General features: G+C 50.5%; 15 protein-coding genes across 15 annotated transcripts; 5 read left to right on the top strand and 10 right to left on the bottom strand.

The window, feature by feature from the left end:
• Positions 1 to 468: 468 nt before the first annotated feature.
• On the top strand, positions 469 to 1220 carry AUEXF2481DRAFT_60816 (uncharacterized protein; the record flags this gene model as incomplete). The annotated part of the gene is made up of 3 exons (XM_013493196.1): positions 469 to 586; positions 651 to 926; positions 991 to 1220. Coding segments are annotated over 3 exons (624 nt in total), but the record flags the coding sequence as incomplete, so codon positions are not given.
• Positions 1221 to 2099: 879 nt separating this feature from the next.
• On the bottom strand, positions 2100 to 2529 carry AUEXF2481DRAFT_75282 (uncharacterized protein; the record flags this gene model as incomplete). The annotated part of the gene is made up of 2 exons (XM_013493194.1): positions 2100 to 2291; positions 2374 to 2529. 2 exons carry the CDS (start codon positions 2527 to 2529, stop codon positions 2100 to 2102), a joined length of 348 nt encoding a protein of 115 aa, XP_013348648.1.
• A 974-nt stretch (positions 2530 to 3503) lies between these two features.
• On the top strand, positions 3504 to 4694 carry AUEXF2481DRAFT_115 (uncharacterized protein; the record flags this gene model as incomplete). Its single annotated transcript, XM_013493152.1, has 3 exons — positions 3504 to 3692; positions 3846 to 4477; positions 4532 to 4694. The coding sequence occupies 3 exons, from the start codon at positions 3504 to 3506 to the stop codon at positions 4692 to 4694; spliced, it is 984 nt and encodes a 327-aa protein (XP_013348606.1).
• Positions 4695 to 4935: 241 nt separating this feature from the next.
• Positions 4936 to 5548, bottom strand: AUEXF2481DRAFT_24506 (uncharacterized protein; the record flags this gene model as incomplete). Its single annotated transcript, XM_013493192.1, has 2 exons — positions 4936 to 5011; positions 5070 to 5548. 2 exons carry the CDS (start codon positions 5546 to 5548, stop codon positions 4936 to 4938), a joined length of 555 nt encoding a protein of 184 aa, XP_013348646.1.
• Positions 5549 to 5930: 382 nt separating this feature from the next.
• AUEXF2481DRAFT_34340 (uncharacterized protein) lies at positions 5931 to 7135 on the top strand. Its single transcript, XM_013493191.1, has 2 exons — positions 5931 to 6398; positions 6453 to 7135. Exons 1-2 carry the CDS (start codon positions 6202 to 6204, stop codon positions 7108 to 7110), a joined length of 855 nt encoding a protein of 284 aa, XP_013348645.1. The 5' UTR covers positions 5931 to 6201; the 3' UTR covers positions 7111 to 7135.
• A 396-nt stretch (positions 7136 to 7531) lies between these two features.
• AUEXF2481DRAFT_113 (uncharacterized protein) lies at positions 7532 to 8288 on the bottom strand (the record flags this gene model as incomplete). The annotated part of the gene is made up of 2 exons (XM_013493149.1): positions 7532 to 8090; positions 8143 to 8288. The coding sequence occupies 2 exons, from the start codon at positions 8286 to 8288 to the stop codon at positions 7532 to 7534; spliced, it is 705 nt and encodes a 234-aa protein (XP_013348603.1).
• Positions 8289 to 8784: 496 nt separating this feature from the next.
• AUEXF2481DRAFT_24503 (uncharacterized protein) lies at positions 8785 to 9442 on the bottom strand (the record flags this gene model as incomplete). Its single annotated transcript, XM_013493189.1, has 2 exons — positions 8785 to 9109; positions 9141 to 9442. 2 exons carry the CDS (start codon positions 9440 to 9442, stop codon positions 8785 to 8787), a joined length of 627 nt encoding a protein of 208 aa, XP_013348643.1.
• An 851-nt stretch (positions 9443 to 10293) lies between these two features.
• On the bottom strand, positions 10294 to 10715 carry AUEXF2481DRAFT_112 (uncharacterized protein; the record flags this gene model as incomplete). Its single annotated transcript, XM_013493147.1, has 2 exons — positions 10294 to 10585; positions 10636 to 10715. The coding sequence occupies 2 exons, from the start codon at positions 10713 to 10715 to the stop codon at positions 10294 to 10296; spliced, it is 372 nt and encodes a 123-aa protein (XP_013348601.1).
• A 438-nt stretch (positions 10716 to 11153) lies between these two features.
• On the bottom strand, positions 11154 to 12008 carry AUEXF2481DRAFT_24501 (uncharacterized protein; the record flags this gene model as incomplete). Its single annotated transcript, XM_013493188.1, has 3 exons — positions 11154 to 11573; positions 11637 to 11799; positions 11854 to 12008. The coding sequence occupies 3 exons, from the start codon at positions 12006 to 12008 to the stop codon at positions 11154 to 11156; spliced, it is 738 nt and encodes a 245-aa protein (XP_013348642.1).
• Positions 12009 to 12496: 488 nt separating this feature from the next.
• AUEXF2481DRAFT_24500 (uncharacterized protein) lies at positions 12497 to 13719 on the bottom strand (the record flags this gene model as incomplete). Its single annotated transcript, XM_013493187.1, has 3 exons — positions 12497 to 12578; positions 12632 to 12818; positions 12870 to 13719. 3 exons carry the CDS (start codon positions 13717 to 13719, stop codon positions 12497 to 12499), a joined length of 1119 nt encoding a protein of 372 aa, XP_013348641.1.
• Positions 13720 to 16688: 2969 nt separating this feature from the next.
• Positions 16689 to 19264, bottom strand: AUEXF2481DRAFT_84267 (uncharacterized protein). Its single transcript, XM_013493185.1, has 2 exons — positions 18944 to 19264; positions 16689 to 18890 (listed from the first exon to the last, which is right to left on the bottom strand). Exons 1-2 carry the CDS (start codon positions 19182 to 19184, stop codon positions 17083 to 17085), a joined length of 2049 nt encoding a protein of 682 aa, XP_013348639.1. The 5' UTR covers positions 19185 to 19264; the 3' UTR covers positions 16689 to 17082.
• Positions 19265 to 19404: 140 nt separating this feature from the next.
• Positions 19405 to 19914, top strand: AUEXF2481DRAFT_34333 (uncharacterized protein). The gene has a single exon (XM_013493184.1). The coding sequence runs from the start codon at positions 19484 to 19486 to the stop codon at positions 19829 to 19831; it is 348 nt and encodes a 115-aa protein (XP_013348638.1). The 5' UTR covers positions 19405 to 19483; the 3' UTR covers positions 19832 to 19914.
• A 105-nt stretch (positions 19915 to 20019) lies between these two features.
• On the bottom strand, positions 20020 to 21736 carry AUEXF2481DRAFT_34332 (uncharacterized protein). Its single transcript, XM_013493182.1, has 2 exons — positions 21456 to 21736; positions 20020 to 21403 (listed from the first exon to the last, which is right to left on the bottom strand). The coding sequence occupies exons 1-2, from the start codon at positions 21499 to 21501 to the stop codon at positions 20112 to 20114; spliced, it is 1338 nt and encodes a 445-aa protein (XP_013348636.1). The 5' UTR covers positions 21502 to 21736; the 3' UTR covers positions 20020 to 20111.
• A 289-nt stretch (positions 21737 to 22025) lies between these two features.
• Positions 22026 to 24056, bottom strand: AUEXF2481DRAFT_24497 (uncharacterized protein; the record flags this gene model as incomplete). Its single annotated transcript, XM_013493181.1, has 1 exon — positions 22026 to 24056. One exon carries the CDS (start codon positions 24054 to 24056, stop codon positions 22026 to 22028), a length of 2031 nt encoding a protein of 676 aa, XP_013348635.1.
• Positions 24057 to 24237: 181 nt separating this feature from the next.
• AUEXF2481DRAFT_34330 (uncharacterized protein) lies at positions 24238 to 27452 on the top strand. Its single transcript, XM_013493179.1, has one exon. The coding sequence runs from the start codon at positions 24353 to 24355 to the stop codon at positions 27119 to 27121; it is 2769 nt and encodes a 922-aa protein (XP_013348633.1). The 5' UTR covers positions 24238 to 24352; the 3' UTR covers positions 27122 to 27452.
• The last annotated feature ends 246 nt before the right edge of the window (positions 27453 to 27698 follow it).

Genomic DNA, 27698 nt, shown 5'->3' with positions numbered 1-27698 from the left:
TGTTCACCGTGCTCGACGCTGCTTCCTGCCGTCCACTCTGGTTGTGTTTGTCTTGGCCTCCCTTCGCTCTAGCCTCTTGCACGAAAGACGATCCAAGTCCCCCCCAAGTCGGCATTCACCTACGTGCATCACCCGTTGAAGCCTGCCGGTGCCCGTTTTTCCTCTCTCTACCCTCATCCACTCTTGTGCCTAGCAGCAGCAGTCCCAGACTCTCCAGCCTCTAGCCTCGCTCTCTACACCGAATCCAGCCTTCTCCGCAGCTGAGATCGAATCATCACCACTCTCTCCCTCCGCTCTCGACAACAACAACCCCGTCTCCCACCTCAGGCCGCCCTTTCTTGCCGTCGCTCCTGATCAATCGCGTCAATCGCCTTTCCGACTTCCCTTCCCTATCGCCGCAATGGCTTCAAAGGTTCGTCTCGGCCCTGCCGTCTCCTCGTCGCGACGGCGCGTGCTCACTCCCATCGCCAGTTCCTCCGCGAGTATAAGCTCGTAGTAGTCGGTGGTGGTGGTGTCGGAAAGTCGTGTCTGACTATCCAACTCATCCAAAGTCACTTCGTCGACGAATACGACCCGACAATTGAAGGTTCGTTCCTATCGCCGCTCCCCGCGTCCAAGGTGTCACTTCTGACCGTATCCGCCCCACATAGATTCATACCGCAAGCAATGCGTTATCGACGATGAGGTCGCCCTTCTCGACGTGCTCGACACGGCGGGACAAGAAGAATACTCGGCTATGAGAGAACAGTACATGCGCACTGGCGAAGGCTTCCTGCTCGTCTACTCCATCACGTCGCAACAATCCTTCGAAGAGATCAAGACTTTCCAACAACAAATACTGCGCGTCAAGGACAAGGACTACTTCCCTATGATCGTTGTCGGAAACAAGTGCGATTTGGACGGCGAGAGAGAAGTGTCGGTTGAAGGTGCGCCTACCCCTCTCCCCTAGTGTTTATTGACTCTGGCCGTTTGACTGACACACCCCTGCAGAGGGCAAGGAGCTCGCCCGCAGCTTCGGATGCAAGTTCATCGAGACATCAGCCAAATCCCGCATCAACGTTGAGAATGCCTTTTACGATATTGTCCGCGAGATTCGCAAATACAACCGCGACATCACCGGCGGCGCACCCGGCGCGAGAGCAAACGGCGGCCCTGCTGAGAAGATGAACATCGACGACGGCGACTCAGAGGCCGGCTGCTGCAAATGCACCGTCATGTAACAACCTCTCAACCTCACGCCACGCACGCCGTCCGCCTTTCGCTATAACTCTTCTTTTGGTGCCTGGAGCTTTTAATCTTCCCTTCTTGATCTGACCTTTTAGAGCCTTGGGTTGTCTCTTTTTCTTCTTTTTTCTGTTTACTCGTTCGATTCCCCCTAGCACTCTCCCCCAAGTCTTGTTCTTTCTATCTTTTCTTTATACCATTTTACCAGCCTCAAAAGCGGCAACAGAAGTCAGCGCACCACCCGGCACAGATTCTCAGGCTCGTCAAAGGGACGAAGCCGTGAAAAGGTCTACAAGAGGCGGCAACGATGATGGCATAGGTGGAGGACAAAAGAAGAACCACAACAAAAATGAATGGACGACAGAATGCCGTCTGCTTTTAAATCTCATGTATCATGTTCTGCTTCCGCTTGTCTTTGCCAGAGTGCAAAGGACCTCATTGGACCGATGTTCGCACAGCTGGAAAGAAGTGCCGAATTCTTACACCAGCAACATTGTTAACATGTGCTATTGTGGTTTTGCTTGCGTATCTTCTACATTCTCTTCTTCTATCTTGCAACAGCATGTATCTCGGCAGCTGAAAGATGCATCTGCACGACGGCGCAAAAGATCGGCGTTTATGGTTAGCATATCAGTTACTTTTTAGATGTAATCTCAAATGTCTTGTTCTCCAATCGATCTTCTTGACATTCTTCAAGCCGCTTCAAGCATGCCATGTGGGGAAACATAGGGTTCCTTTGGGCTGATCTGCCAACGTTGTACTCCATCAAGGTATATGATCATCATCAAACCATGCGGGTCATGACTCTCCGCATACAACATGTTGTAACTACGGTGATCAGAGTGTGATTGTGATGTTTCTGTACCGTCCGTCATCTATTCGTCTCCTCTGAGTTGGTCTTCAATCTCTTCTAGCTCTTCCGCACTGTCGATCTCGATGATACGGGTGACTTCTGCTTGGTTGCGCATCAATTCCTTTGCTCCGGCGTAGACCATCTTGAGCTCGCTGTTGCAGGTTACGGGGAGGTAGTATAGCATGACGTAGGGTACGGATAGACGGCCGGATGTCTGGATAGCACGCAGAAAATCAGCGATATGGTCTCTCAGCACTCCGATTAAAAGGGAGGGAGAAGGGTCGCGGGAGACATACCATGGTCAGGGGGTAGCTGAGCAAGATGAATCTGGGCGAGTGGTCTGGCAGCTCTTCGCCCAGTGTGCTTAGATCGGTGTAGACTTCATCGTCTGCTTTTGAAATTTCTAGGGTCTTTTTGTCGATTTGGTCTATTCCTTGTGGTAAGAAGACCATGTCAGTCTCCTGTACTTTCTAGCTTGTCGTTCTTTCCTTCGTGGTCGTGTGTTTGTCGTCATTTCTTCCCAAGCTCTTTTGATCTTGAATGCCGAGACGACATGGTGTTTCTTTGGAGGTGCTCTGCTTACAGATTACGGCTTGCGGATCCTTTGCTCGTGAGGTTCCTAGACGGAACTTGCGGAGTGCGGTCTTGGTCTCGGAGGAGAATGTGTAGAGGCGAGCTTCTGATGCCTGTTTTACGTTCTGTTAGCTCATGATCACATGGTCAGACTGAAAGAGTATTCGTGCCATCTTGAATAAGTATGTTGGTGTGTAAGAGATGAGTTATGCTAAGAGATGGCTTTCGAGGACCCTAGGGAGCTTTCGTGGTTGAGATGCCCCGCAGTCGATTGACGTCGGTGCTGTCTGTCTCGACTCCGACGGACGTTGCTCAAGACCACGAGGTTTCGACATGTCGGAAACATTCTCTTATCGCAAAGAGATCTGGTTAGTGTCAAGTATCCACACCCTTTGCGTAAGCTCGTGGTTGCCGATAAACTTTTCGATGATGGTAGTTCTTTTCACAGGATGGTCTCTCCTGTATGCTGGAGGTTGGAGGTAAATTATGTCAAGTAACTACCTTTTTGACATTTTGCTTCATAACTCGAGCATCAGACCTCGCAAAGAGCCGTGAGCTCGTAAGCCGACGGTGGTAGAATGGACCAATACTGGAATAACATAATGTGAGCGTAGTCTCAAGTCTGATGGGCATTATCATCGGTTCTTGGAAACGAGCAGGGTTATACAGCTCACATCTTCGAGTGTCGATCCCAAACGCTCGATCGTTGCAACACGACTCTCCCGCCGGCAATCGGTCTCCCCGCAAACGACAATGACATCTTGACTGCACCTTCCGTAAACACCATAGACGCGTGTTTGTTCCTTCCACTTCTTGTTCGTATTCATCCAGAAAGTCTTGTGTTGGCTCCCACATGTTCGCCCGCATCAACCAAGTAGCACGTCATCTCAGTCGTCCTTTGCCAAACTACCTGCATCAATCCGCAGCTGCCGTTTCCAACAGACTTACTAGCAGTCCTGCAATCATGGCCGACGCAAACAGCAAGCGCACTATCAACACAGCCGCATGTCTCATCATCGGAGATGAAGTGTTGGGTGGAAAGGTTGGTGGATCTCATTACTGTTCTCGTCCTGCCACCAACTGTCGTAGTATTGATTGGGATGTGGTCGTTCGAACATCAAAGAAATGCCATTTCATTTCTTTCACTTCTTACCAGCAAATGGAGAAAAAGGTGCCAATGCTTACGTTCCTCTAGACTGTCGACACAAACAGTGCCTACCTCGCCAAGTTCTGCTTCAGCCTAGGCATCAACCTCAAGCGTATCGAAGTTATCGGCGATGAAGAGTCAGAAATCGTGGAGGCTGTCCGCCGCATGTCATCAAACTACGACTTCGTCGTCACATCTGGCGGTATCGGTCCCACTCACGACGACATCACCTATCAAAGCATTGCCAACGCCTTTGATCTGCCCTTGGTTCTTCATGATGACACTTTCTCACGCATGAAGCGTCTCAGCAGACCTCATCCTGGCCAGCCCAACTTTGACTGGAACACTCCTTCCCCTGCACTCGAGGCCAAGAAGCGCATGGTCATCCTGCCTCACGACAAGAATCTATCTAGTGAGCAGCAAGTCGTCTTCACAGCCGATGATCTTTGGGTGCCCGTCGCTGTCGTCAATGGAAACATTCACATTCTACCTGGCGTACCCAGACTATTCGAGCGCATGCTCACTGGCTTAAAGCCCAAGTTACTGCCGAGATTGACCGATCCTGAAGGCAAGAGTGTTTATCGAATTATTATTTCGACACCGCTGCCTGAGAGTGGAGTTGCATCATACTTGACCGAGCTGGCTAAGAAGGTTGAGCCCGAGGGCGTCAAGGTTGGAAGGTAAGCGAATATCCACATATGCTATCGTGATTGGTCACTGACACATGAATGCAGTTACCCAAGATGGGGCAAGGCAAGAAACACGGTCACTCTTGTCGGCAAGAATAAGGAGTACATGGACAGCCTGGTTCCCGAAGTTGAGAAGGGCGTACAGGGCAAGCGCGTCACGAAGGAAGGCGAAGACGATGTCGAGGGCGAATCTGACAAGGACACTTGAGATCTACTCAAGATCGCTTGTATATGTAAGTATGCATTTACATATCTGGCTAACCTAGACATTCATCGGTACGTATATATGTCGAAACCGTTGGGCAAGCTAGCGCCATGAATGATTCCTCCGGACCGGCAATGCTTGTGGGGTGCCGCGATTCCACAATCACGAAGTTTTTGAATTGTCTGTTTTAGCATTCCGCAACTCTCATCCTTGCCATGGACGTGATAATGACATCTTGACTTCGTCACACTGAAAGGTTCATCGGCTGCTCGTTTACGAGGTCGGTCGCCACTGGCTCGTAGTACAGCAAGCCAGTACGCCTTTGGAAAAGTGTCGATCAACTCATCGCTGAAGACAAGGGTGTACTGCCCCAGATACAGTGTCCAGTCCACCAGGAGTGTGCGCAGATGTGCCTCTGACAGAGCGTTCGAATAGATCAGCGGTATGCATTTGGCCGGGACCTTGCGGTCAGTATCAAATTTGGCAATCAGAACGTCCATGACTTCGTTCTGCAAGGCAGGAATGATATGTTGATCTCCGAAGAGCCAGATCCGGAACAGATCCTCCCAGGACAAATCAGAATCCTCACTCAGCTGACCTCTTTGCAGAAAGTAGTGTACCGTCTCGTAGAGTCGAATGTCAATAGCGTTCATCGATAGCGGGTCCATGGAAGCCTCCGAGAATGCCCCAGAAAGTGCTCCTTGGAAGTAGCCAGGGAAGTAGAAGCAGAGGATGTTCTTGTATTCGGTGAAGATTTCCTGTTCGGAGCCCATGCCAACAAGGAGGTAGACTGTTTCACCACGAAAGCACGACTTTGGCGGCAGCTCTCTGACTCGGGACACAGTTTTGGGGGCCATGTCGTCGTCCGACGAATGAGTCGACTCCTTCTGCTTTGTACCTCTCTTCTCGCTGGCGTGTGTTGGGCAGCAGTAGCGAGAATTACCGCGCCGAAACCAAACCATGGATAGGCCAGTCTTCTGAAAAGTCCAAAGAAGAACAATGATGGAAGCAGCGAGCGCAATTGACAGGCTGGCACCTTAGTCTTATAATGTCTACCGTCTTCTTGCTGAAAAACCGCGACTTTTTTTTTAATCTTTCGCAATCAACCTCGCTTTTGCTCTCTGTCCAAATTGGTGGACCATAATCGCCTCAACGCCGCAGTACACCTTGATGCCCACGATTGGTTCTCACCTGAAGCTAGCCATGATAGCGAACTCCGGCTTGACTGTCACTATATTATGTACAGCAGAGAGTCCCAGTGTACATCGTTGTGCAGTCGCTCAAGGACCGTAAGCCGACACATGTTGCCTCATCTTGGTAGCTCTAATTTGCGCAACGCGAGCCACGGATAACCAGAGGTCGACCGTCTCTAGTTTGGACTCATTCGTACAACGCATGACTTGACGACTCCGAGAGTGACAGTCGCCTCATCCACATTCGGACTCTGTCAATAAAAAAGGACTTGGTCTTCCTCCATCACCTTGATACTGGCCACCCGTGACAGCTCGACATGGCATCGGACACATCACGCAGGCGGTCATGGAGACATAAGCTGTCATTTTTATTGCGACTGAATAAAGAGCACAGACAAAGACCTGCCTACGAAAGTAACGAGAAGCTCGCGACCACCGCGGAATCCATCTCAAATTCTCCTTGCTACACTACAAAAACGATAGCAACTTCCATACCATCTACAAAACTCCCTGCGTAAGTCAAATATCAACAAAGATACTGCCACACACCATCCTAATATCCTTCTAGGGAATGCCGGAAAGAAATCATCTCCATGGTCTTTGGCCAACACACCTCCACACCCCAAGAATTCCACATCCACAAGGACGTCCTCTGTTTCTGGTCAGACTACTATCGCACCGCAGCTGGAGCCTTTACTTCCGAGCCCTCATCCATCACATCCTCGCTTCCCAACGAAAGCGCATACATCTTTGGCGTCTTCGAGATCTTTTGCTATACCAATGAGTTGACGGATAAACACGGCATTTCTCGTATCAACCTTGGCTTCGACACTCTATGTGCCCTTTGGATCTTCGGCTCTAGGTATTCAGCTCCAGCGTTGCAGAACGCAGTGATGACGAATATACTGGTGAAAAGCGATACTGAAAATGTCATTCCTTGTCGTATGCTCAATTACGTATATGAGAATACGATGCGAGGGTCGCCACTGAGGGCCTTCTTTGTTGATAGAATGGCATTTTCGAACGGTGTCAAGGAGTATGTGCTGAACAACGAGGAGAGGTGGACAAAGGAGATTCTAAGAGATTTGCTGGTGACTGTGTCTGGTCTGGGTAAAGAAGAGAAAGATAGGAACGATTTACCAAGAGGGAGATATGGGTGTTATTATCATATTCATAACGAAGGGGAGAGATGTGGATCGGCAGCTCCAATCGGGAAAGCAACTTGATTAGGACTGTTCCAACTAGGAGATACAGATTTCCGAAGCTTCCGCCTCCTCATGTGTTCAAACATGTGATGCTTAGCAGCACTAACCAATACACCATACTTTACTTTCCAGGGTCGCAGCAATATCCACAAGATTTGTCGTCCTTTGGATTATCATTTCTGCAGGGTGGATAGACCGGTTCAAGGGAGACCATAACTTACAGCTTCACAATCGTTCAGAGAAATGCAGAGGAGACAAGGCTAAGCATATGCGAAGGCCGTCGAGGGCTGTAGTAGAGCATAGTTCGATTAAGATTCGTCCTATATATCCGGATTCTCGAGATATAGCGCCTCCCTTGAGCGACTGCCTCAGACTCTTTGTACCTTTTGATGGTTGTTCTCCCTGGAGCTCCATTCGTTGAGATAAGGTTCATTCTTCTTATTTAGCAGTGCTGTCCCTCGTTGTGTACGTGATAGTAGCATTTGTCTCTGGTAGGCATCGAGTGCCTTTTTGCGGTGTCTTCTTTGTGATAAACGGTTTTGATCAAGTCCACGAGTGCTTCTTGGGGCCATCTTTCGTAGAAAACGATATCGATGGCGGCTTTGTACACGACTAAGTCGAGTATGACCTTTCGAAGCGGCGCCGCAGGCAAAGTGCGGTTCCAGAATTTCTTGATCTGCGTCGTTGGAGTCTCCTCCTCGATGTTGTTCTTCTTAGTCAGCTCGTCCATGGCGATATACTGTAAAGATGGGATCAAACGCTGGTCACCAAAGAACCACGTTTCCACGAGTAATTCCCACGCGATTTTGTGATCTTCACTATCCGCAAGAGAACGGGTGTAGATGAAGTGATTGAAAATCTCGAATACATCGGCGCGTTCGTCTGGAAGGGATATTTTGGATTCGGCAGCCTCTTTAATTGAACCGGTCAAAGCACCGCGAAAGAAGTCTGAGTAGTGGATGAGCAGATCTTGTGGATCGTCCAGACTTTCTTCAGAGGTCCTACTTCAACATCAACAGTAGTCTGGAAGCATGCACTTTGAGTCGTCAGTACGGTGTAAACACAAAGCGAACGCAAACCCATCCTGGAGGTCTTTTTGACGGGATTGATGTAGCTTTGAAGAAAGATCGTGGAGGAATTGGAACGGCTGTGGTCGTATCCAATGAGACAGGCGCTTGTTCTTCCTTCGGCGTCGACATGATAGTAGTTTGGCTGAAGATCTCTGAGGAGATTGTGGAGATTCTGGATGATGATTGAGTTTGCTGTAAGCCAGAGTTGTGAAGAGTGATTGTCTTGACCGGCGCAGTTCAATGTGGAGAAGTGAGGTGACAGTGCTGCGTGGCTTTGGTGTTTAGGAGTGAAAATGCCGGGAGAGGAAGTTGATGACTCGCCCCAACACAGTCGAACAGGAGAGGAAATCAAGCCTGAGTGCTGGAGAGTCGCAAGTCTGAGGAAATGACGATCGGTGTGCAGATGGGAGGAAAGTGAACAAAAGCGGTGGGATTGTCTCGACGACTTTGGCGTATATTGAAGAAGGCACCAACACACGGTCATCATTACTCCAAACTTTAGCGTTCTTTATAGTCTGTCCTTCCCCTGACGACCGACTTACGCGACTTTGGAAAGGCATCTTTTGGCCATCGCGACATATTTGTTGTGAGCTCCGCAGATACCCCAAGTTGATGTATTCATTGTTCAAGTGCACTTCTCTCCTTCGTTATGAATATGGTAGTAGCACTTTTCCCTCTTGTGCTTTGGCAAATGGTAGTCGCCAAATTCTTCTGCTGTCTTCTTCGAGAGTGTGGAAGCAAGATCCACCAGACCTTCCAGTGGCCATGCTGCTATCACTTTGTCGCGTTTCCTATCACCTATAACATCTACATAAGCCATCAGATCTATCATGTTTCTTCGCAACGGAGCCCCCATGTAAAGTGTTCTCGTAGATCGTGTGTAGGTGTGTGTTCCACGGTACACGTCCCTCCTTGTCTGATTTCTCTTCGAAGCAGTCGATGACCATGTTCTGGAGTGTATGGATGATAAATCGATCTCACAGAAGCCACAGATCAATCAGTGTGGAGAATGATAGCTTCGATCCTTCGAGACCCTGAGCATTGCGAAGTCCACGAGTGTAGACGAAAGTGTTGAATATATAGAAGGTCTCAGAATCTTCGTCCAATAGGCTCATCTTACCCTCAACCGCTTCTTTGAAACCGTTTTCAAAAGCTCCGCGAAAGTAATCGGAGTAGAAGCTGAGGAGATCTTTGTGGATTGAGAAGACTTGTTCGTTGGGGCCGACTTCGATAGTGACAAGACCGCGGAACGCGGAAGCAGTTGCTGTCGATCTGTCAATCATTTGAAATCTCTGTTATGTGTCTGCGCACTTAATTTGGTGGGGTTTCAGAGAGCACAGAGACTGCCTTCGTGACAGAGCGGGGAGTGGGCGATGCGGAGCTTGTGGCAGGACACTCTGACGTGGTAGAGGGCGTCGTGGAGCTTGTGGAATGACATTCTGGTGCGGTAGAGGAAGCTGATCTCCTACTCATCTCATGTCGTTGGCGTAATGTGATTCTTCTAGGAAGCATTTGTAGAGGAAGGAATTCCATATACGTGCGGTTGAAGGAAGGAAGGCGCAAGCGGATGAACGTTTCAACGACGCGTGCAGAAAGTGACACGACTCACTCGAAGGTGTTGGAAGTGACGACAAGAGACACTGTCACTCAGTCACATGTAGGCTTATTGTTAAGTTCCTTTGTGGTTCAAGTTGAGACAAAATAGAGTTCATGATTGAGAAAGTCCTCTTCCCGACTTCCAGCCACGGACCAGCCACTCGTCGATCGTGCGCTGTCCATCTACCACTCAACTCATGAACTCGAGAAGCATGTATCAGTGCTAAATAGTTCTGCCTTTCTGCACTGAGTCTGACAGCTTCCTCCTTATCTTGCCTCACTCGTGTAAGGATTCAATTTTGAGTATGTGCATTCTTCGCTACAAACGAGCGTCGAAGCGAGTCTTCTCACTTTGGTATCTGCGTCTCAGATATGTCATCCTTCTCTGCAGTTGCGAGCGGAATGATCTCAATAGGGAGAGGGGATCAAAGTCTAAGTATGTGAGCGATGAAACCAAGATTGGTGTACATGTCAGAACCTACGACAAGATCAACAATGTTCGCCTTCGGAATGAACATGGAAGTAGCATTTGTCTCTCTTAGGCAATCTGATCAGGGATCTCTTCTTTGCAGAGAAATTTCACTTTTGCTTTCGATTTCTCGGCGATACCCTCAGCATTGCGCAGAGAGCGTGAGTAGAGCCAAACTTGGAAGGCCTGTAATACACGAGGCTCTACCGATAGCTCCATTCTGCTTGTACTTGCTTCCTGGAAGGAGCCTTGGAGGGCTGCGTGGAAGAAATCCGAGTATGAACACAGCAGTTCTCTGTGCAAAGTGTACTCTTCCTTGGTTTCTTTGATGACGAGAGTGACAGTTTCTTTGTAGAGCTTGCTGTCATCGAATCAATACGCGTGTCTTATAGATCGTGGTTCAAGACGCACCTGGTGAACAGCTTCCTGGGCGTCGAGATGGCTCTATCCGCCGAGCCGCCTGTCTGTATTTGTTGCGAGGGAGTCGACATGGTGGATTGGCGAGAACTTGGTCAACTGCAGAAGAGGTTGAAAAAAGAGTGTCAAGATAGGTGATAGCAATGTGCAGCAGGAGAAAGTAACCTCCAGGACGAAGCGGTGAAAGGGCAAGTCCGAGAGCGCTCAGTGAGGTGTGTTCGATCCAATGAAAAGATATCTTGTAAGTGAAGTCTGACGACGCCGTGCCGACACTTTGAGTTCATCTCAAATTGATCCACGTCAATGAATGTTCTATCAGAACTTCGTTTACGTCAGAGACTCTAGCAAGTGCACTGCAGCGCGATCAGATAGTAGTTTGAAGCCGAGAAGTGAATGAAAGATGATGGGGAGGGCCAACGAATCCGGTGGACTGCTATTTCATGTCGTGCATACCCTCATCCGTCGTATTTGCCAATCCCAAAGAAACCACTCCTTTTGCGACCCCGATAACATCAGCAATGCTCTCCCTCACTGTGAACATGATAGAAGCACTTGTCATGGACCGGCAGAGTTCTCCATGGCGACTCATCCTCCCAAGCCTTACTAATCGCCCTTGCGAAGTCAACAAGAGCCTCCTTACTCCAGTTATCCATCTGGTCGTCCCCAAAGATTGACTGCTCATGGCCGATGTGAGTCATGTCGAAGACGCAAATCTCGATTGCGAGTTTGCGTAGACGGGAGTTCTCGAGGGTGTTTTGGTAAGCGATTTTGACGATACCGATGTAAAAGGTCTTGCTAAGTTCCGTTTTCTTGATAATAGCGTCAATGGCGCAATTCTGGAGAAGCGGAATCTGGTATTGATCGCCAAAGACCCAGAGATTGGCAAGGGTCGTATGACGAGGAAGACTTGGGTCAGCGGTAGAAGATTCATGCTCGTCGATATTGAGGAGGGAGCGTGAATAGAGTCAAACTTGGAAGCTTTCGAATGTATCCACCTGAACGTCAAGAAGTTCTATTCTGCCTTCAGTTGCTTCTTTGAAACTTCCTTGGAAAGCGGCGCGGAAGAAGTCGGAGTAGAAGCATAGCAACTCTTTGTGGAGGGTGTATGGTTCTTTTTCGGGGCCTACAACGATGGTGACGGTGTTCTTGTAGTGTTTACTTGAACGTAGAGTCAGTGATGTATAGTGACGTCACTTTGATGTCGGAACGAACCGTGAGGGTAGTTTGTTGGAGGTCGATATTGCTCTTGCGGCAGAGGCAATCATCTTCGACTGTTTCGAGGTATTTGTTGCAGTGCTACTGAGCCAATTGAACGACCTGCTTGAACTGCCAGGAGGCGTGAAGGTTGGTGTGAAGCGGTGACTCATTCTCTCGCTAAAATCGAAGAGAAAGGGTGACCTGACAAAGGCGCGAGAGCAGGATTGTGGGTGTTAGTGTGCTCGTGATCCACGGTCAAGTTGAAACTGAAGAATTACCCAGTGAAGGCGACAACAACGTCCGAGAGTACCGACTGCTTCCGCAATCTTCCAAGCGGTGCTTAATAGTCTCGGCAGAAGGTATAATCAGATGCTGCAATAGTGAACAATGGCCAGGGATATAAAAAATGTACTTCTTTTCGCAAACAGAACAAGGGTATCTCCGATGTCTTGTATAGCTCAAAACCAGAATGAGAATAACATGCCCACTCCACTATTATAAAGACAAAACGAAAGTTGTAAAGCAGAAAGGCAATACTCGCATGCTTGTATTGGGCAAGACGACGACAGAAACAAAAAGGTCATAACATTCATCCGTGCAGTGGAACCCGCCGCTATGCATTGCAAAAGCACAATGATGGGAAGAGGAAGAAATAACATTACTTCCCGACTTCTGCAAGGCGTTGGTTCACAGCTTCGAGTAGTCTTGGGTCTGCTTGTGATTTTTGTGACTTGTGAGATCTGTGATTATGTTAGTAAGGCTGCAAGACGGGAGAAGAGAGATGCGAACTGACGGTTGATCTCGGCAGTCAAGACAGCGCTCGTGGGTACAGTTGTCGCATATTCTCTTATGATTGTGGAATGGTGTAGAACATTCGTGGCAGGTGTAACGGACTCTCTGTCGAGGTTTGCGGTACACACGTTGCACGCCTGATGGAGCTTTCACAATGGGATCTCTGATAGTAGAAATGGGATAGGGTACTGCTAACGTGATTAGCGAACTGGATTAATCAGGAACATGAGCTAGCTTACCATGACGAGATGAGTGAGGTGACATCGAACTCAACATTGCGTCTTTGCCACGGCGAGGACTAAGTGTGATACGGATGGGCGCGCACTCGGGAATATCGTCGTCAACTTCTAGTGTTGGCAGTGTGCTGTCGTCGGCCAAAATGGGACCCAAAGATGTAGAGGGCTTCGGAGCCTGCTTGTTGGTCGATAGAATGTTCGCGTACGAATCAAGCGGATCTGAGACAGCGGTAGGTGCTTCTTCCATAACAAGGTCTGGGCTCATCGACGACTCTCCAGAAACAACGTGGAAAGGATACTCCCTCGCTTGCGCCATGGCTTCTTTGACCCCTCTACCTGCAGTGCGGGGACAATCTTCACACAGTCGGTGATGGCAGGCTCGACAATGAATACCATGCCCAAAGTCAACACCACATTCATGGCAGCTACGATGGACTCGCATTCTTGCAGACTTTTGAACACGACGGGCGGTGGCAGGGAAAGTAGAGCGGTCACCTCCAGCGATGTTCATCCCATATCGGTCACGCAACTTCTGTGCCCTCTCCTGATACACGGAAGCACGATCAACGTGGAATGTTTCATTTGTGACCGGTGGGGTTGGTCGAGATTGCTCGTCGGAGACATCATGTGTCGCTGGAGGCTCGTCGGCATCAATGGTGTTTGTGAACAACGTATCGTCATGGGAATGTTCCTGGGCGTCGTTCGTCCCGGCAGTCGACTGTGGAATGTTTTCATCGACATCGGCATCCTTGCTTCCTCTCCGGATTGTGGTGGTAAATTTCTGGAGATACCTACGGATTTGACCTCGACGACCGTGCTCAAAGGCGAAGTCAGGAGGTGGGGATGATGGCATGCTGGCCAGACCAATGGCTGTATTGTTCTCGGAGTATTCCAGCAAAGTCCTGACAGAGTGCGACACCGAAGATGGTGGTAGTTGGTTGACGTTAAGGTAGTCGTGACTGTATCCAAGTAATCAAATCCGAGAGACAGGGTGGCCTAACAGAGTAATGGGCAGTAGTTGATCTCCCAGATCTAGCGTGAACCCAAGCCGTCGGAATCCAAGCGAATGAATGAAAGCCTGGAGCAAGTGATTATAAAAGTTTCCAGGGACGACAGTAAGCAGAACACTCTATATGGTACCAAAAGACAGGTTTCGGGTGAGATGAGTGCGTGTGACTGCGGTGAGATTGGATCTCAAAAAAGGCTGCCAAGAAGGAAGCAGGCATCTCAGTTCGCGAAAAAGATGGCCATCGTTGCGGTATAAGAGACAAGAAAAAAGGTCAGGAACAGCTGCACGAAGCGGAAGATTGGTCTCGCTAACCAAGGGGACAATCAGTACGCAAAGTAGGGTCAACTCTCTAGACTGGCCAAATCAAAAAAAGCGGAGCAAGCGGTTGGACGACGGCGCGAAATCACAAGGTCAGGCTGGGAAAGTAGCCTAGTCTGTGCTCGCTTCTGTTCTCGCAGGCGCGCCGACCTTTTTTCTGCTTTGGCTGGCTCGTCCTTTGCTCGCGTATGAGGGTATCACCTGTAGATAAGAGGCGCCGCGTGGAGCCCTTCCCTATACAGATGAGGGTAAACAGGGGGCGATGCGATCGATTTGAAGCAAACGAAACAAGAAGCACGACAGCGGGAAGAACAACGATGGACAACACGAACGCAGTTGCCTGATCGTCTGTCTGCGTGAAGCGTCAGAGGTTCCGCGCACCAGGAAAGGGTTTCGTGGGCCAGTGGATTGGGTGATGGGTGAGAAAGATGGGGATGGGAAGGGGCAATGGACGAGTCAGAGATGGGTCCGGGAATATTCATGCTGCCTCGTCTGGAATCTCTGCTCCCTCATTCTCACCACACTCTCCCCATTTCTACCGCTTCAATGCAAGCCGTTTCGCGAGAGACGCCCGGCAAGCCGAGCTTTGGAGATGCGTTGGCTGTGGACCTCTGGTGACACCTTGCAGCTCCCGTCCTGCAGAAAACCAGCATGATGGCTGGCACCGACGCCCCGGCTGGCGGCCGTTTTCCCGCTCGGAAGCGGCTAATCCTGCCGTGAACCCTACTCCCTCCCTCCCCCACGAGACGGACGGCGCCGCGCCCTTGTCCGAGTTTCCAAGCGATTGGAGAGGAGTCGCAAAGGCTCAAACCTCGCCTTCCACCAAGGTGATGAGTTTGCCTGCTGGTCATCAGGGCTAAATTCTTCTCGCCGAACAAGAGCCTCTGCTTTCTCGCTTGCTTACCGACAACCGGTGACGAAGTAGTGTCTCTGTACGACCGTTGCATACGCACTTCCGGGACTCGTAGGATCGAGCGTCTAAAAGTGAATTGGGCCAAGGGCAGTATAGCGCTTTCAGATCATGTTACGGTGATCGTAACAAAAGAGTGACAAGAGACAGCCTCATTCGAGAGACACCCGCGCAGCAAGCGGACACCTCAGTTGCCTCGCCATGAAGCAGACAGACCCGCTCCATCTGCACGCAGCCTTTCCGTACAACATCTGGTCGCTCCATTCCATCGAGAGGAACAGAAATCTCCAAAGCAGAAGCGAAACCCTGAGGGCGTACTCATGCATCTCTCGGAATCATTTCTGTTCCGATGCCAGGGCATGCAGTTGAGTCAACACGGAGCTGCAAGCATCCGTCTCCGTACCATAAGCACTCTATCCTGACTCTTTTTCTCTGACCCTTGGCTACTCACGCCATAATCAATAGTAAATGCAGCCTTTTGTGGAAGTTGGCGGGCAAGTCTTGACGGCGCTGAGACTGAGCATCTCAATTTCTCAACTTCTTGACTCTGCTCACCGTATACGCCGTATCATCCATTTCAGGGAGTGAAATTCCCGATGGACCCCTGATTCCTACATGCCGACTACTATAACAAACTTTTTGCAAACCAGGATAGACTACTGCAACAAAACACGCAAACAGCACGACATGTATGCCATGGTCAAACGGCCAACACCATAGATTGATGCATGACTGGGAAGCGAGAACGCCATCACAGGATCACTTTGAACCTTTGAGACTCAAGGTGAGAAAGGCTTCTCTATGTCGTGCCGAGAGCAAGAAAGCCACCACGTTGCCTCGAGCCGCCAAAACCATCACGGTCACTACAACATAGCTCGGTTCAGACCGGTGAACACTACTGTATCAACATTCGCAAAAGGTACAAGGTATGATCAGCAAATAAGCGACTAACGGTTGGAATCAGCACCTCTCACGGCAAGGTCAAACAGCCATCGCAAGTCTCGCTGCGAGAGCAGAGCATGAGAAGGCAAAAGCGGCATTACTCATGGTCGTCTCGAACCTCAAAAGCCAACACAGTAACTCCAACAAGTCGTCTCCCAAGCGCTGAGCACCGCTACATTACAAAGATAGACCACAAAGAGACTGCAAACATCAAACACGCTCTCACCACAGTGCCTAGACAGCCAACACCATCCAACACACCATGACCTAGTCGTGAGAAAAGCCACCATGACAGACGTTCCAAACCACAAACGGAACCTGAAAGCCCGGGACACTACAAGTCCCAAGAGTCAAAATAGGTCGCACCAAACAGTAAGAGCAAAAGGCGCATGCTGCAGGTAATAACAGAAAAGCCACATCCATTGATATCAAAATAGTCGCGAGAACCGCCCTCTGACTTGCAAGATATCTTGCTTGACTGACCCTATGAAGACAAGGTATGGAGTGAATAGTAGGGAAGTAGTGCCAGAAAAAAAAACCTTGAAACGTTTTACAGAGTCAAAAGTTAGAGCAAAGCAAAACGTATTTTACAGTCTACATGACATCTCCACACATATCAAAACCAACGATAGAAACAGTAATCCTTTGATCATCAGTCACTAAACTCAAGTATGAAAAAATGGCCATGTAAAACCATTGTAAGAAAAAAAAAAAAGCGTTCAAAAAGCAAAACTCATAAAGCAACCAATCTCTCAATAGTAAAGAACGAAGCAAACAGCCAGAACTACAGAGTACCATACCACTACACCACAACACCTTAACAATGCACATCAATGCAGAAAAGGCCACTCTTTCAGAGCAAAAGCAAGAAGAAGAGAAAAAAAAACCCCGTCCCGAAACAGTTAGAAATGAAAACACCAAAAACACCCCACAAGCAACATTGAAGCTCTTTTGCATCAACCCCAACCAGAACGCCATGATCCATGATCCATGACAGGAGAGAAAGCAGAAGAGGAAGGAAGGACAGAAAATGGGAATCAATAAGTTTGATCAAATGCACCCATGACATCTCCACCAAGACCATCAAGATCCATGAATTCTTCAAAGCCAGTTGTTTGATCTCCCGTCATCTGCTGCTGCTGCTGTTGTTGTTGTTGCTGTTGTTGCTGTTGTTGTGGTTGAGTATGATTCGTAGCTGGAACAGAAGCTCCTGCACCGTTACTCGCACCCGCAACATCAAGACCAACATGACCATTGCTACCCTGATAGTTCGATGTCACTTGCCCTCTTGCTTGTTGTGGTGCAAGCGCAGGAGCAGCAGCCTTGACACCTTCCACCACTACAATGCGCTCTGGCACAGCTTTTCCAAACGCTTGTTCACGATGAGAAGCCCGTGCGTCTGGGATGAGACGTCTACCTTCTTTGTCATTGTTGCAATCGCCATGTCCATTCATCATGCCTAAAACTTCTGTAATGACGCCTTGACGTGCTTGTCTTTCGTAGTCTTCTGCTTGCTTTGGCAAAAGGATAGGCAGGAAGAGGGTGGATTCATACCATCTACCCCTTACATCTTTCATATCCACTGCTTTATTGCGTTCGAGGAGCTTCCAGTGGAATGCGGTGCCTTTGGCTTGGATGGTGTAGATGTTTCTTCGACGAATGTCTTCGAGCATGCGGAGGGGTACGTTTACGGTGTCGGAACCTGCGACTAGGCCGTTGGGAGCGCGGTCCATGGTTACAGACTCTACAGGTAGCATGATATAGACGTCTCCAATAAAGGAGATTGTGGAATATGTTTGTCGTGCGGATTTTTGAGTGCGTTCGACGATTGCCCGTACGACCAGGACTCTGGTTGCCGCTTGTCCCATGGGAAGCATTAGACGAACAGGTTCGTTCAACCAGATTTTCTCAGCTCCCAAGTATATGCCACTCCATCGTACTTCAATGTACGATTGTGTTTCTGAGCGGGATTCGGGGTTGAAAGGGGTGTAGGTGGCGTCAATGGCCTTTGCAGCCATGATACTAGCATCAATCTCGACAGTACCATCGCCAAACTTGCCGGTAGCCAGGGCTTTGAAGTCGAAGGTGGTGTAGTGCAGAGAGTGATTGATCTTGTTCAGAGCATCGTGTGTATACGGGGGTACACTCCACGCTAGCCATGGGCGGAGGTCGACGTCTCTGGTGATGTTCACGGACTGGGTGTAGTGCTCGGGATATGAGAGAGGCTGCACCCTGTAGTTTGAGTCGTGGCCGACCTTTGATCTTTCGGTAATGACACCCAAGCCCCATGCGCCGCTCTTGTCAAACCAGACCATTTCTCCTTGACGGAACAGGAAGAGAGCGTATTGGCGATCGATTTCATAGTCCATGGGCTTGGCCACGGGACGGGGAGCGGGCTGTGTAGCGGCGGTAGGCGGAGGTTGCCGTTGTACGGGGGTAGCAGCGATACGAGAAGGAGGAACGGCGGAGGCGGCAGTCTGCGGACCCGGTGTCGGAGTGTTTGAAGGTCGTGTTTGTGTGCTGGGACGACGAGCAATGACTGGCTGCACCGTCTGGTCTCTCAGGGAAGCGTCCATCTCTTCGGGACAGCAGATCTTGCAACCACAGTTGTCCGAGTCGCCTTCCGGGTCAGTAGCCAGCCATAGCAGATGTGGGTAGAAGTCGCCAGGACTCCTGAAGCGCTTCTTGCGACCGAGAGGATGACCGTACAGGTAGGCATCCTGACGTTCGTTGCCTCCACCAGCGTGCGTCTTTGTCTTTGCTTCTCCCTCTCCTTTCTTTGCCGTCTTGACGTGCTCGAACAGGCGATAGTTTTCGGGGAAGTGGGCCAGGATATATCCCTTCTCTGCTCGAGTGGTCAGCTTCGTGCAAGTTCCGTGTCGCATTGCACGAACGTACCTAGATCGAGATTCAGATCGCGTGCGAGCATGGCAGCAAGCTTCCTCCTCCAGTCCATATGCTTCGACTCGTCGATGGCGACCTCGCGGTAGTAGTCCTTGACGCCATCGGACTTTGGCTTGTCGTCCAACTGCTTGGGCGTGGGTTTGTTGGCCTCTTTTGCAATCCTGGCACCGTGCTTGGTAGCTGTCTCCAGCATACCATCGGACCGTGCAATGTACAAGGGAAAGAAGCGCCCCATCTTGGGCTTCGAGTGATCGTGTCGAGCTGCAAAGGACCAAGTACCAAGTTGGACATGAGAGGCTTCAGTTCGACACTGACGCACGGCTGTCGAGAGAGGAAGGATCTATCCGCGATTAGATCGACCGCTGGGCTTGGCTGACGTGCGGCTGTCGAAGTGGGAAGTGGGGTCGCTGTCGCTGTCGCTGTCGCAGTTCCTTGCATTTGTGAACCTGGGTCAAGTCTGACCACCACTTGACTTCTTCTCCCATCCTGTCCTACTCAACATCCTACTCATCTCTACACAATCATCTCGCCACCATGTCCAGCAATTCTAGCACCTTCACCAATAGCTCGTACACCTTCAGCTCCAGCAGCAGCTCCAACGACGGCCAGACAACAGGCGCTACCCGTTCCACCGTCTCGCACACAAACCATGATGGCACCTCTGTCCGCACTACCCAGCAAAACCTTGGTGGCCCCACGATAGAAGAGACAAGACACTACGACAGCCAGGGTCGCGAGCAGCTGGGCATGCCTCAACAGTCAACCAACCAGCGTCGTCTCCAAGAGAACGAGGTCGAAGACGTGACCGAGGAGTCTGATGCAGACAAGAAGTACCGCGAGGCCATGGAGGACGAGTACGCAAAGCGCGAAGGTGGTGCATAGACTACTCGGCCCGCTTCACACTATCCGCTCCTCTATTCCACGATCCAGAGACGACGACCTGAGACCCACACGGATGTCAAGACTGCATAGACTGAGCGTATCCGAGGCACCACCGATTCCCCTTGGAGAGTACAGGCGATCCGGATAATCGAATCTAATTTCATGTCCACTTTCACAATCTCAACTTACACTGATGTCGGTGCACTACCTTTATTAAACTGCAGTGACATGTCTTGCAGTATCGTGCTATTTGCATGCCTACGAACGTATACTAAATTCCTCAAGCAGCGGCAAATAGAGCATCAAACTGCACCTCAGCATCCGACCAACAGTCATAGCCGTAGATCATCTTCTGCACATCAGCATCGGCCCATCTATCCGGCACCTTGGCACCCTCTCTCCCCTCCCTGATTGCCTTGAATGCCGCATCCCTCGCCTCTTTGGCAGCACCGTCACCAAGATGCATCTCTCTTCCATTCGCCGCAGCCAAAGCCACTAAGCCCTCCGCTCTCGCTTTCCTCAGTTCCTGGTAAACTTTGAGTGCCTTGTTGATGCTCTCCGCACTCGTATCAGGGAGTTTGCTCAACACAACACCTAGCACTGCACCGTCCTCGATCGCTTGAGCGGCTCCTTGTGCGAGGTGAGGAAGCGTAGGGTGACAAGCATCACCCACCAACGCCATATTCCCATGCACCCATGTAGGCAGAGGAGCATGTACCCTCAACTTCCACTCACAAACCTCGCCTTCCGGCACCATATTAAGCATCTTTTGCACTTTGGGGCAGAAATCAGAGTACACCTCCAACATTTCCTTTTTGCTTCCCTTTGTCGTGTAAGTGGCTGAAGGTGCTGCTGCAAAGTTTGCATCTGGTTGTGCGGTGCTGAGGTTGTAGATTGTATTGTTGGAGACTGGGTAGGCGATGATGTGTCTGCGTTCTCCAATCCAGCGTGTTGCTCTCTCGCAGTCGATGAGTTCGAGCAACTCGGGGTCGTGTTCCATGTCTTCTCTCTTTAGCATGATGCGATAAGCTGCTTGTCCCGAATCCACGACTTTGGCGTCGATATTCAAAAGCTCCAGCATTTGATCGCGAATGTTTGATTTTACACCATCAGCAGCGAGAAGAATGTCGCATTCTACATCAAAAGCCTCTGCATCCCTCGGCTTGACTTGAAAACTGACTTTCGGCGTCCAAGCATCGACTTTCTGCACAGCATGCGAAAAGTAGAACTTTATACTCGCTTCCTCTTCTTTACAGCCTTTGTACATTTCCCCAGCCAGAGAAGAGCGATGGCCAACCATGTGCGGGTATCCATAAGTCTGTTTCACATAGTCCAGCTTTACATTCGCGAGTTCGGCATCTGAAGAGCCTTGACGGATGGAAGTGTCCTTGAGGTCTACAGCTTCGGCTTGGATGGGTGACCAGACGTTTAGGCGGTCGAGGATGCGTGCCATGTTTGGTGCAAGTTGGATACCGGCGCCGACAAAACCGAGGGAGGAGGCGTATTCGTAGACGGAGATTTTGGTGAAGCCTTGACGGGCTAGGGAGAGGGCGCATGCAAGGCCGCCCATGCCTGGGGTGGTTGTTAGAAGAGGGCATTATGAAGATGAGGGGGGAAGACGCACCTGAGCCGGCAATGCAGATGTGCATGTCCTTGACGTTGTTTGACATCTTGACGTCTTTGACAGTAGTCAACCACACAGTCAGATCAATATAGCTCAGCTGTATAGAGGTTTATCCCAAGTAGAAGCCTGTTGTCTAGAGTGCAACAGAATGAAGCAGTACTCAAGTAGTGTGAGAAGAGTGAGAAACACCTCACACCAAGAAGCCAACTGAATTACTTTTGTATTTCTCGCATTTCTCAAAAGCCGCGCCCCATAACCGTCCCACGGTTATTCTTGACGGCATGTCCGCGCGGTATAAAGTCTACGTCGACGCGAAACCGTTTACGTCGCACGGCAAAGTGGGACCCTCTTTTGGGAGCGCTTTCGTGGTGGGGAATCAAATCGATTTCTCCACATCTCCAGATTGATTCTCGCCCGGTCTGACGCACCTCTCCGAGTGCCCGGTTTCGGCTTCATTGATCGGGAGTGTGGGAATACACATGCGAGAGCGAAGACAGAAGTATTGATACAAGATGGATATAATGCTAGAAAGAAAAAAGTCGTTGAAATCGTCAGTCGTGGGCCCTACACTCAACCCAGTTCCAGAGACTTTGCACACTTTAGCCACAGAGTAGCCCATTCACCACGATTACCTTCCCTAGCTAGTTTCTCAGCTCGAGGCTCTGCGATATCTAGACATCGCATAACAGCATCAGTCACTTGACCTCCCAGCTTGACTGCTGGCTGTTCGCGCAACATTTCAGGTACACATTGTCTCAAGGCATCCATCGCATCCTTCTGACTGTTTCTCTCGGCGACCTTGTCAAACATGGTCACATACATGTCACTAGAGCGTGGTGACATACGACGAGGGTAAGAACGCCAAAGTTCCCAGAATTCGGACCATGGAGAATCTTGAGCAGTGGCGCGGAGAGCATAAACAGATAGAGCGGAGATGAGTTGATTCAGCGCAAATGGCTGTTGATATGTTGATGTAGATTGACTCGTTGTGTTTGTTATCGAGTCTTGAGTGATAGCTGGGGCCGTGGAAGTTGCACGATGTAAAATCGTGCAGACCGAATTGCTCACAGGATCAATGCCGTCTTCAGACATACGGTCCAAAACGGCAAGGGCTCGTCGAATTGTGGTGCGAGATATGACGACTGCTCGTGTCGGAGGCGCATCCTCGGCATATGGCAGCAGGATAGCCTCGAGCACTGCTAGATATGTTCTTTCGTCTGGGATGAGAGAGGCAATACGCATGCTCTCCAAGTCTTGGATCAGGCATGTGTGAGTGTAACCAGCATGGCCCAGTCGTACTGCATGGCAATCGAGCGATACGTGCGCATGCCAATGCATGGTTTCGGGAAATCTAGGCATAGCAGTGTAGAAAGCGCGCAGCATGGGAGTCGACTCTTGATCTTTGCTATCACGACCGAGTGCTTTGAGAGCTTCGGAAGGGCTCATAGACTGGACATGATCGACCATGTGGTTCAGGATGATGGCACTTTGAGAAATTCTGTCAGATTGAGGGTTGAGTTGTGAGAGTGTTGAGTTTTGCGCACCTTGTTGTGTTGATTGTTTAGCAGAGGAGTGGAATGCTCGTGCTTGTTGTCCACTTGGGTAGTCAGCAGCATGGGGACGGTAGCGGTAAGAACCAGGCGAGTCTTGAGACTCCTCAAGCAGCAAGCCTTTACGGACGCGTGTCTCTGCATCATCGACATCTTGGTCCTTGTCAGACTTTGCCTTTATGGATCTTCTGAGGATACCACTCCACAGGGTCTCGAGATCGATCTGGCCTCTCTTCTCATCGGTCATCATCTGAACGACAATTCTAGAGCCGGACGACTGACCACCGAAACCAACAAAGTTTTCTGGCTCTTGCTGCATTTGGAGGGCACCGCCTTCAACTTTGCCAACGTTGACACAGACCCAGCCTGTTCTGATGCCGTCGTCAATGTCTTGACTGGCAGTCTCTTTTGCACCGACAGCGCTCAGCAGACGAGTCCTCTTGGCCTTGCGTCTCAGCTTGAGCTTGAGCTCGTTGCGACCGAGGAGACCGTCTGCATAAGGAGTCAGACGGTGCTCAGTACGTAACCAGCGGCAGAGTCTATCGGCCGAAACATGCAAGTGCTTTTCCGAGCGAGCGGTTCCAATGACCATGAGAAGATTGGCACCAAGGGCAGGAGGGGGGTCGAGTTCGCGCAGATCGATAAGGGAAAGATGGTCTAAGCCGAGTTCGACCGAGACATGCTCGAGAATTGGCTGCAGAAGGGCTGGCGGAGACTCGGGCAGTTCGGGCAGGCGCTGGCGTTCGGCGAAAGGATGCTCTTGTTGTGGCGTGGGCGTGTCGACCTGAAGGTACCAGGGGACTGATTCTACTTCTGTTGACTGAGCTACCGCCTCATCTTCGGCGACTTCGACAGATTCCGTAGCTTCAATTGCAGCGTCGGGCGCATCAGTCTCGGGCTTTTCTGCCTGCTCTTGGGCGAACTTTGTGGTGATGGAGAACGGGCGGAAGGCCAATGCAGCTGGTCGAGTGGCTGCGGCGAAGGATGGCGCAACAAAGCATCGCAGACCACGAGTGCCCAGTGAACGGCGTACACAGGCGCTCAAAGACATTGGTGTTGGTCGTGTGTCGAGAAATACTCACACGAGGCGAAGGCTCCGACGGCGTCAGCATCGAAAAGTCGATGGTTTCACAGTTTCACAAATCGCCGCCAAGACTGCTTAACTCCCTTGGGTCGGCGTTAAACAAAGACCTCGGCCCGTTCTCTCCGCATTAACCAATCGATGACATGTGCAACTCGCGAGACCACCTTATCAACACATTCGACTTCTGATTACCTATCACTCATCTCCCCTATATTCGTGCAGCGAGTGACTTCTATACCCAGCCATTTTGCTGGCTCACAACCATGGCAACACCCAAGACTACAACACTCCCGATAATTCCCCTGGCAGAGGGTTCCGTCCTCTTGCCAGGCTTGACTCTCCGCATTCCACTCCAAGGTCGTGGCGATATCGCCGCCATTCTTGCAAACATCTACAGCAAAGCTGCCACTCCCAATCCTGATCCTACCTCGATCAGCGTCGGCTGTCTGCCTGTAAAGTCTCCCTATCTTAGCTCTGACGGTCAAAAGCTGCTCGACGATGGCAAAGACAACAATAGACGCCCCATTGCCGGCATCAACCCCGCTCAGGCTACCCAGGACCAGCTATTCTCCGTCGGTACTCTCGCAAAGGTTTCTGGTGTCCAGGGAAAGAGACGTGGCGAACTGTCCTTGGTCGTAGAGGGCGTGAGCCGCTTCCAGATCAACAGCTTCGTCCGAGACACCCCCTACTTTGAAGCAGACGTCTCGGTCCATACAGATGAACGTGTCGACGAATCAGATAAGGAGGTCAGAGCACTCTTTGCTGAGCTCAAGCAGCTTTCGAGAGAACTGCTCGCCCTCATCAGGCTCTCCTCCCTATTACCACGTGCCCCACCCACCTCATTGTCGCCACTCCTCGCTCGCCGTCTTGAACTATTCATCGTCAGGAAAGATTTGCAAGAGGCTGGCGTCCTTGCTGATTTCATGACAAACATCATCGAGTGCTCTCAGGAGGACAAGCTACGCATCATCTCCGCCCTCCCGCTCAAGCTTCGTCTCGAGCGTGCTGTTGACTTGCTGCAGAGAAATGTCTCGACTATACAAGGCAACAACCGCATCATGTCAATCAAGTCATCTGTTCCCGATAGTGACGTGGATTCGGAACAAGCTGCGCGTATACGCCGACAGCAGCTACTCAAGCGATTTGGTGGCGGTCTGGCTGGCAGTGCATCTAATTCACCCCTTGGTCTCGGCAAACCCGACGAAGAAGAAGAGCCCAATGAGATTGACGAGTTGAAGAAACGTCTCGATGAGGCCAAGCTGTCTCCTGAGGCCTCCAAGGTTGCTGACCGCGAACTCAAGAGACTTTCCAAGATTAACCCTGCACAAGCCGACTACCAGGTCTGCAGGACCTATCTCGAGAATCTCTCTGAAATCCCCTGGACCAAGTTCACCGAAGACAAGCTCGATCCCGCAACTTTATCACGAGCTCGCAAACAACTAGACGATGATCATTACGGTCTTGACAAGATTAAGAAGCGACTACTCGAATATCTGGCTGTACTGAAGTTGAAGCAGCAGGTCAATGCCAACCTCCAGTCTCAGATCGACAAGATCACCGAGGAAGCGAATGCCTCCAGCAAAGTCGAGAATGCTGAGAACCCCGAGACGAAGCCCGAACAGACGCCTGAGGAGGCCAAAATTCTAGACAAGAAGCGCATGGTTGACAAATCACCCATTTTGCTTCTGGTGGGACCACCAGGTGTGGGCAAGACCAGTTTAGCCAAATCAGTTGCTACTGCGCTAGGTCGGAAGTTCCACAGGATCAGCTTGGGAGGCGTCCGTGACGAAGCCGAGATTCGCGGGCACCGTCGTACGTACGTTGCGGCAATGCCTGGTCTGATTGTTAGTGGTCTCAAGAAGGTAGGCGTCTCGAATCCTGTCTTCTTGCTGGATGAAATCGACAAGATTGGTACATCGAGTCACCACGGCGATCCTTCTGCTGCCATGTTGGAAGTCTTGGATCCTGAGCAGAACAACACTTTCACCGATCACTATGTCAATATCCCCATCGATCTGAGCAAGGTCCTGTTCATTGCCACAGCCAATTCTCTGGACACGATTCCTGCGCCATTGCTTGACAGAATGGAGACCATTCAGCTGGCTGGCTATACGAGTGTTGAGAAGCGTCACATCGCCAATCGCCATCTAATCCCGAAGCAGATTACCACCAACGGTCTTAACCATGATCAGGTTGCCATTGCTGAGGATGTGCTTGACAAGATCATTACCTCCTACACACGCGAAGCAGGTGTCCGTAATCTAGAGCGTGAGATCGGCTCAGTCTGTCGTAGCAAAGCGGTAGCGTACGCCGAAGCATCCGATGCTAGCTCTACGTCTTACTCCCCAACTGTGCGAATGGAAGATCTCGAAGAGATACTGGGCATAGAACGCTTCGAAGAGGAAATTGCGGCTACCACGTCACGGCCGGGTATAGTCACTGGTCTCGTGGCCTATAGCTCTGGTAACCAAGGCAGTATACTCTTTATCGAAGTGGCTGACATGCCTGGCTCTGGCCGCGTACAACTCACTGGAAAGCTTGGAGATGTCCTGAAAGAGAGTGTCGAGGTTGCCTTGACATGGGTCAAAGCCCATGCTTTCGAGTTGGCACTGACACATGATCCCACCGAGGATATCATGAAGAGTCGCAGTATTCACGTACACTGCCCAAGCGGTGCTATCCCCAAGGACGGACCCAGTGCAGGTCTAGCACACACAATTGCCCTTGTCAGTCTATTTAGTGGCAAGTCTGTACCGCCTACTCTTGCAATGACCGGCGAGTTCAGTCTACGCGGAAAAGTCCTTCCGGTCGGCGGCATCAAGGAGAAGCTGATCGGCGCACATCGCGCCGGTGTCAAGAAGGTCTTGTTGCCAAATGCCAACAGGAAAGACACTAGGGACTTGCCTGAAGAAGTGCTATCAGGCCTCGAGATCGTATACGTTGGTCACATATGGGAAGCCATGCGTCAGGTCTGGCCTGATGACCACTGGCCTGGTGAGAGACAGTGGGATGGCCTCGAGAGCCGCTTGTGATCTCATTGCATATCTTCTCACTTTGCATGCTTTACGAAGGGCGTTAGACTGGACATATGGGACTGCAATTTGACCTTCTTCCTGCATATACGCGCTGTTTATCTTGCCTATTTGTCTCCTGTCACATGGCAGCTATCGTTCCAACTACTTTCTAAGTCAAATACGTTATTCCCGTGTTTTTCCTTCTGCACGATTTGCCGCTTAACACGCGATTGCCGGAGTGAATTCCTCCGCCGATCGTCATTTACTATTTCCCTTCAAGGCCTTCACCAACACCCGACCAAGACCAACTTGTGAGTGTCGCATTCTAGTCGCAGCAAACTGCAGCCGCTAGCTTGGTGGAAAAACAAGGCACAGTGCTGTATCAGGCCCCCTGAGCGTTGACACGAGCCTCATTACGTGGGAAACGGTTTGGGGCAAGTGCACCCGAGCATCGGGGTCAATCGACCACAACAAACTTCGATGTCAAGATGGGCGACTTACATTCGCACAGCCTGACGACACCAACTGTTTCGGCGATCCTCGGGATAAAACTTGGTTCCAGTGTTTTCTGCATGGGATGTTTTTTCAACAGCGA

Source organism: Aureobasidium subglaciale (assembly GCF_000721755.1).
Source record: "Aureobasidium subglaciale EXF-2481 unplaced genomic scaffold scaffold_0, whole genome shotgun sequence".
Taxonomy (NCBI): Eukaryota; Fungi; Ascomycota; class Dothideomycetes; order Dothideales; family Saccotheciaceae; genus Aureobasidium; species Aureobasidium subglaciale.
The sequence above is the reverse complement of the archived record's forward strand: the minus strand, read 5'-3'. Positions and strand labels throughout refer to the sequence as shown.